Raw genomic sequence first — 8,115 nt, 5'->3', positions numbered from 1 at the left:
AATACTAGCAAACAGAATCCAACAGCACATTAAAAGGATCATACACCATGACCAAGTGGAGTTTATCCCAGGAATGCAAGGATTCCTCAATATATGCAAATCAATCAGTGTGATACACCATATTAACAAATTGAAGGATAAAAACCATATGATCATCTCAGTAGATGCAGCAAAAGCTTTTGACAAAATTCAACACGCATTTGTGATAGAAACCCTCCAGGAAGTAGCCATAGAGGGAACTTACCTCAACATAATAAAGGCCATATAAGACAAACCCACAGCCAACATCGTTCTCATTGGTGAAAAATTGAAACCATTTCCACTAAGATCAGGAAACAAGATAAGGTTGCCCACTCTCACCACTGTTATTCAACATAGTTTTGGAAGTTTTAGCCACAGCAATTTGAGAAGAAAAAGAAAGAAAAGGAATCCAAATCGGAAGAGAAGTAATACTGTCACTGTTTGCAGATGACATGATACTATACATAGAGAATCCTAAAGATGCTACCAGGTCCTACCCAAAGCAATCTACAGATTCACTGCGATCCCTATCAAACTACCACCGGCATTTTTCACAGAAGTAAAACAAAAAATTGCACAATTTGTATGGAAACACAAAAGTAGCCAAAGCAATCTTGAGAAAGAAAAACAGAGGTGGAACAACCAGGCTCCCTGACTTCAAACTGTACTACAAAGCTACAGTAATCAAGACAGTATGGTACTGGCACAAAAACAGAAATATAGATCAATGGAACAGGATAGAAAGCCCAGAGATAAACCCACACACATATGGTCACCTTATATTTGATAAAGGAGGCAAAGAATATACAATGGAGAAGAGACAGCCCCTTCAATTAGTGGTGCTGGGAAAACTAGACAGCTACATTTAAAAGAATGCATTTAGAACACTCCCTAACACTATACACAAAAATAAACTCAAAATGGATTAAAGACCTAAATGTAAAGCTAGACACTGTCAAACTCTTAGAGGAAAACATAGGCAGAACACTCTATTACATAAATCACAGCAAGATCCTTTTTGACCCACCTCCTAGAGAAATGGAAGTAAAAACAAAAATAAATGGGACCTAATGCAACTTAAAAGCTTTTGCACAGCAAAGGAAACCATAAAGAAGACAAAAAGATAACCCTTAGAATGGGAGAAAATATTTGCAAATCAATCAACTGACAAAGGATTAATCTCCAAAATATACAGGCAGCTCAAGCAACTCAATAGCAAAAAAACAAACCACCCAATGAATAAATGGTCCAAAGACCTAAATAGACATTTCTCCAAAGAACATATACAGATTGCCAGCAAACACATGAAAGGATGCTCAACATCACTAATCATTAGAGAAATGCAAATCAAAACTACAATGAGGTATCACCTCACAGCAGTCAGAATGGCCATCATCACAACAGATGAATAGATAAGATGTGACACTTATATACAATGGAATATTACTCAGCCATAAAGAGAAATGAAATTGAGTTTTTTGTAGTGAGGTGGATGGACTTAGAGTCTGTCATACAGAGTGAAGTAAGTCAGAAAGAGAAAAACAAATACCGTATGCTAAAACATATATATGGAATCTACAAGAAGCTGGTTCTGATGAACCTAGGGGCAGTATAGGAATAAAGACACAGATGCAGAGAATGGACTTGAGGACACGGGGTGGGGGAAGGGTAAGGTGGGACAAAGTGAGAGAGGGCCATTGACATATATACACTACCAAATGTAAAATAGATAGCTAGTGTGAAGCAGCTGCATAGCACAGGGAGATCAGCTCTGTGCTTTGTGACCACCTGGAGGGGTGGGATAGGGAGGGTGGGAGAGAGACACAAGAGGGAGGGGATATAGGGATATATGTATATGTATAGCTAATTAACTTTGTTATACAGCAGAAACTAACTCAACATTTTAAAGCAATTATACTCCAATAAAGATGTTAAAAAAAACAAAAAAAAGAACAGTGTCCTTACATTTTAGGAACCCCCCCCATCTCCTTCCGCTCTCCAGGTCCCCATTTTGCATGTAATTCAGATGAGTCCAGTCTGAGGCCTTTGCTGTGGTTACTCACCCGCTTCTCTGCTTTCAGTTAACAGCCAGGTCCTTGCCCGCTGTGCAGTCGGATGAGAGACTCCAGCCTCTGCTCAACCACCTCAGGTAATACAAAGGCCCAGCCTGTCAAACTTGTAAATCCACCTGCATTACAGTGGTTAAAGCCTCTTCGATGTCTAAAAACTTTACAAAGCCTTTCTTTTTCTTTTTTCTGTAATTCTCTGATTTAAGTTGAAGTTCCTAGTGCAATGCGCTTGTTAGCCTTGACTTCAGGGTACTATAGAAAGTTCTTTTAATTCTATAAAAGTATGTAGAACTGGTTGATAAGTTGAAGTTAAAATTTTTGAGTAGTGATGACTGAGTTCAGAAAGATCTCAAAGGAATGAGCTTTTTGCTTTACTGCAAGGCTAAGACAAACTATGGGAACCTGCACATATTTTGTTGGGGGTAGTTGAAATAAGTTATATTTGTTTTCTAAATACAAAAATAATTTATCCTTATTATTTAAAAAACAAACTTTGAAAATACAGGAAAGGAGGAGGAAAAACCTATCATCACTATTCAGAAATAATACTGCTTTCCTCTGTGCTGTTTTAAAACTCAGTGTTGTGAATATACTTTTATTTAATTCACTATTTTTTTCATTTTTTCTGTTACTAAAATCTCTCCACAAACATAGTTTTTCATGATTATCTGATATTTTCTTGTATGGGTGTCCTATAGTATATTTATTATTCTTTGGGGAACATTTAGACCATTTTTCATTCTTTTCACTAGTGTAAAAAATACTGTATGTAAATCTTATCTGTATTTTTTATTGTTTCCTTAGCATGGGTTTTCAGAAGTGGAATTTGTGAAAGCATATGAACCCTTTTAAAGATTTAAGTATATTTATTTCTTTTTCAAAAACTTCATTCTACTTGTATTTTCATACAAGATTCCCCATGTTGCTGTACCCTGAACAAGAAGGGGCAGCTAAAACAGTTGCTAATTTAATAGGTTTACCATAAAGATACTGTTGGTATCATGTACTTTGCACTGATTATTATTAAGAATGTTTTTAAATCATTTTGTTATCCATTTTTTTTGAGTTGGGATTAACTATCTGTATATTTGCCCATTTATTGATAGCATCTTTTGATTATTTGATCTTACATACTTTAGATATAAAGGATAGTGACTCTTCCTTATATTTGTTACAAACATTTTTTTTTCTGAAAGTTTTTTATTATGTTGCATTATCCAACATACCTACATTTTCAAGTTTTATGCAGCCAAGCACCTTTAGTGTTTTCCTCTATGGTTTCTTTTTATTCTTTTGAAACCTAGAATGCTACTGCTCCTTCAGAAATTGGCATGGACGTTAATTTCCAGTGTCTTTCAATGTTCATTTTCCTCCTCCCCTGCCTCCCTGCTCCCTCTTTTCCTCCTCTCCTGTCCTCCTCTCCAGCTGGGGAGGGTGGGGTCCATACTAACACTTCAGGAGGGACTGAGTAGCATGAATACTGTACAGAGTTGTTAAATTTCTGCGAGCTCTGTGTTAGTGAGTCACTCCCCTGTCCCCCTCTCCTCCCAGTCCCAGCCTGAGCATCTCCTTCTGGTGGCCTCTTATCTTTGCCCTCTCTATTTCACATCACTGCTGCAGTGATTATATTATTCCTCGGTTTAAAAGCATTCTGTCCCCTGAATTTCCCCCGGGATGAAGTGAGAACTTCTCATCCTGGCAGATGAGGTCCTTCTGGAAGGAGCTGGCCTGGCTCTTTGGACTTTCTGTCAGTACTGACACCCTGACTTCTCCTGCCAGCAGGAGCTGGCTTCCTCCACTGTGACATGCCCTTGCTCTCCTCAGTGCCCTTGCAGATAATTTCCTCCTGCCCGGAATGCTCTTTTCCCCTTCCTCCACCTCTGTGACTTGACTAATGTTGCTTGTCCTTGTTCGCCTCCTCTGATGAGCTCTCCCTGACCACTTGGTTCTCACCCTCCCTCCCCTGCCCCATCTCACTCTCCGGTGTTTATTTAGTGTTTCCATAATACTGCATGGCTCCCCATGTTACAGAACCTATGATATTGTAATCGCTTGTTTCCTTGCCTGATTATATATTATAGTATGAGCTGCTCCAGAGCTGCAAAGTGCTTTTCATGATAGGTCTTCATTATGTGTTTTGTTGAATGAATGAATATGTGTTATACCAGTGATATTTTGTTGGTTTTTTTCTGCATAAAGTTTTTATAATTTATAATAATCATCTTGTTACAGTTCTTTTCCCTATAAAACCATTGAGTCAGGAGACATAGACCTAAAGGGCTGGATCTCACATCTAGTCAGTGCTTGATTCTGTGAGATAATGATGGATTCTCCTTCCTCCACCCCAGTGTGGTCATTGTCAGCTAGAGTTTAGATTAACTACTGACACGTCTTCTTGAGTCCTTGAAACTTGCACAAACTGTACATTCATTTAGGGCTTTCATTCTCTGTGGAAGTCACCTGTGGCTGTTTGCTAAGCAACCAGGGTTAAACCAAATGGTTTCTTGTTTTATTACCATGTCAGAGACATCTGTATGTAGGGTGGCAGCTGATGTGCATAGTTGGACACTTCCTGTTACACAAAGTAACCTTGTGGAAAGCCTTTCAAGTGTATTGAATTGTCTCTTGACTGTCTAAATGTAATGTTTTTCTTTTACCTTCCTTTTGCTTAGGTCAAAATAGGAAAGAATACTGTTTGGCTTGAAAGATGCTAATGATAATCTTGTTAGGAAAAAATAATCATCATTGATTTGCATGAACTGTATAGTTTAAATATAACCTAGAAGGGGGGGGTGGACATTAGGAGGTTGAAAGTGAAATCATTATTAGGTCTAATTTTGTTCAGTGTCTCTAATGATCAAAGAGGAATGATGAGTAGTGTTTTAATTAAGTTTGTCAATAAAACTAATTTGGGAGATGATACCAATATCCACAAGAATTGAAGTAGCAATACAGAGAAATTCTCAAGTCATTTTACAGGACTTAGACATTCAAAGACAATTAGTATAACACTTTGCCAACCTAATAATTTAGTATATTGCTTAACAGTATATATCATTCTGAGAATGTAGAAGTGATGTGTCCAGATTTTCTTAGTTGAACCTAGTTACATAGTTAAAAGTTAAATTAACCTCAGAAAGCATTTTGCTTCAATCTCTTATGGAAATGCAAGCTATTCGTTAGTAGCATCCATCAGTAACTGAGCACCTATTATGTGCTGGGGATTAAGAAAAAAAAAAGACAATTTCTGTTCTCAAGAAATTTACAGTTTTGATTTCATTTGAGAGATAGGCACTTAAACACGTTACAACATTTGTAAACCTTTTGAATGGAATTAAACACAAGTACATTTCCTTAAGTGATGAGGCCATGAAGTGGTTGTTTGGATTCCACATCCCCTAGCACAGTGGTGGCTCACAGTGGCTGCTCAGATTGGACTGAACTTTGATCTCACTTCGGGGAGGATGTTGCCAGTGACCGTGAAGGAGAGTAAAGGAGGACAAGGGGGTGAATTGGACTGCTGGGATCGTAGGTTCAGTGGGTTAAGACATTTTAAAGTTGAGATGCCGGTGGAGCATATGGGGGGCGTTTAGTAAGTAGCTGAATATAGACCCGCAGTTTGAGAGCGAGGTTTATAGAGAGACATTTGCTAATCTCCACTATATAGGGGTGGTTAAAATCAGGCGGATGGTTGAGATCACTCAGGGAGAGAATATAGAGTGATAAGAAAAGGGGAAATGGCCCTGAATAGAACCCATAGAAGTTAGTGTTTAAGTGACCTGTGATGGGCAGTGATGGAGGGAGGAGATGAGTTAAAAGGGAAGCCAGTAAAGACACCAGGGAGGAATCTCGAGTAAACAGGAGCACAGCAAGGTGTGGTGGCATCAACAATGCTAAGGGAAAGCTTTCAGAAAGGTGAACACTTAAATGCGTAGAGAAGTCAGGTCAGAATCTCCTCAAGTCAGTTGGATTAGGTGCATGAGAGCCACGGGTGGCTCAGCCCCCACCTTTCAGTGGTACAGATGCAAGTCTATCCCTGGGGTGGGGGTCAAGGAGGAAATGCGGAACGAGGCTGTGGGCATATGGGGAGCTTAGACTGCTCTTGGCAGAGCAAGGGGGAAAGGGGACTGTACCCATGAGTGTCATGGCTGAAGCAAGTGTTTCATTTTTCTCCGAAGGCTGGAAAGATGAGCAATGTTTATCAGTCAGGGAGAAACGAGGTTTATGGGAATAAGAGGAAATAATTGAAGGGGCAAGTATTTAGAAGAGGGAGGAGGACATGGGACCAAGAAATCAAACTGGCTTGTTTACAAAGTACTGTCCAGACTGGCTTTTTAGTTCATACTCAGAACACCCCAGTGAGGATGGTAGACGGTTGTTTGTCATTATCCCTATTTTAAAGTTTAGTGATGGGGCCTCAGGAAGTTCATGTTAAATTCCGAAATGCCAGAGAGAATTTGTGTAAATCATAATTTCTGCTCTCCTCAAGTCACATATCATTATATACATCATCTAATGAGTCCACATCTCAAGGTGATCTTACACATCCTCACACATCACTACATTTTCTAGGGTGAATTATATCATGTACTGATTTTCTAATTTGGAGATATATAAAGGCCTTGGGATATGTTCCTGTAAATGTGGAAGTTTATTGTGTATAAGTGTCTTTGCTCCCCTAATGTTGGTACCTATGGGATAATATTTATAAAAATGTATTAGACCACCAAGGGTGTTTATGTTAAAGATTGTTATTTTAATTTATTGTATTATTTACAAATACTAGGTGTAAATAGGTGAGACTGCAGAAGAAAACTTGTAGCCCACAATCTACATGTGATTACTTGGATATGATTTTTTTTTTCCTTAAAAATAATGCCTTTCCCCACAGTGTGTCTTCCTCCTTCACCTCTCCACCTCAAGATATGAAGTGAATATTGTTCGCATTTAATATTTTGCCAATAAATGATTTTCCAATTCTTTAATTAAAAATTAAAGAATAATTTCAAAACCATGTATTTGTTACACTATTTTTCCTAATTGTACTAGCATATTTCAACCTAAGAATAAAACAGAAATCAAGTAAAGATAAGAGAAGCTAGCAAAGAGAAGCGTTACCTGTAGTAAATACTTGAACTGTATCACATGGATTAACTTGTAATGCATCCTGAATTTCTAAGCAGATGTTTATATTGACCTTTATTTGAAAATCATTTAAAATAATGAAAGCATCTTCCTTCAGTTGGTATTATCTTTTTTCCTTCAGTTGGTATTATTACCAACAATTATTTTGTAAATTTTTTTTCCTAATGCAGTACATTTGGTTGATATGTACACATTTCTGTTCATTCCTCCGAAGAATATGCTGACACAGATTTTATATCAGAAATGCAATTTCTGTAAGAAAGCTTTTCCCAATATCCATGGTGGTACAGTTCCCAGTGTTTTCTTTTTGAATTAGTTCTCATTTTGAAATCAGAAAATTGTTGGGCGTTCATGTGTTAGGAAAGGTTTGGTAGATCAGGATGCCCACCAGGTGAGGGCTGAAGTGAGAGCCTCATTAACATGGTCCATGGGCTCCAGCTGTTCGTCAGCTCTTCCTCATCACCTGTTTCTAAGCTCTGGCATTAACTTGACTATATTTATTTCCTTTTCTACATGCAGCAACATAAGCTTTTAGCTCAGTGATTATTGTGAAGATGTTTCAGGTGCCTTGTAACATATTAATAAATTAGAAAGAATGTGTTCTTTCCCATTATTTATGGTCTTTGAGTTATTTTTTTTCACGTTTGTATTGAAAATGTTTATGCCTTTTTAGAGATGTACTTGTCAAGGGTGAGCATTTTATTAAAATCCTCCCATTGTGTTAAGGGCACTATAATGGATACTCTGTGTACAAACATGCTAAGAGATGTGGTCCCTCAGCTCAAGATGTTTATACGCTAACAGGGAAAGAAGACCAATCTATACATGCGCGCGCGCGCACACACACACACACACACACACACACACACACACACACACA

The 8,115-nt window shown here is 38.1% G+C and overlaps 1 protein-coding gene across 4 annotated transcripts in view; it reads left to right on the top strand.

Annotated features, from left to right (window-relative positions):
* The window catches only part of PRIM2 (DNA primase subunit 2), a 295,574-nt gene that overhangs the window by 180,935 nt on the left and 106,524 nt on the right, over positions 1-8,115 (top strand). For all 4 annotated transcript variants that reach the window (XM_055079435.1, XM_024121882.2, XM_024121883.3 and 1 more), the window contains exon 8: positions 2,103-2,170. In XM_055079435.1, the coding sequence (XP_054935410.1) occupies positions 2,103-2,170 (68 nt within the window). The remainder of the gene's footprint in view (positions 1-2,102; positions 2,171-8,115) is intronic.

The sequence above is a fragment of the Physeter macrocephalus genome, chromosome 18 (genome assembly GCF_002837175.3).
Source record: "Physeter macrocephalus isolate SW-GA chromosome 18, ASM283717v5, whole genome shotgun sequence".
Lineage (NCBI taxonomy): Eukaryota > Metazoa > Chordata > Mammalia > Artiodactyla > Physeteridae > Physeter > Physeter macrocephalus.
Note: the sequence above shows the minus strand (reverse complement) of the source record. Positions and strands in the feature narration are given on the sequence as shown.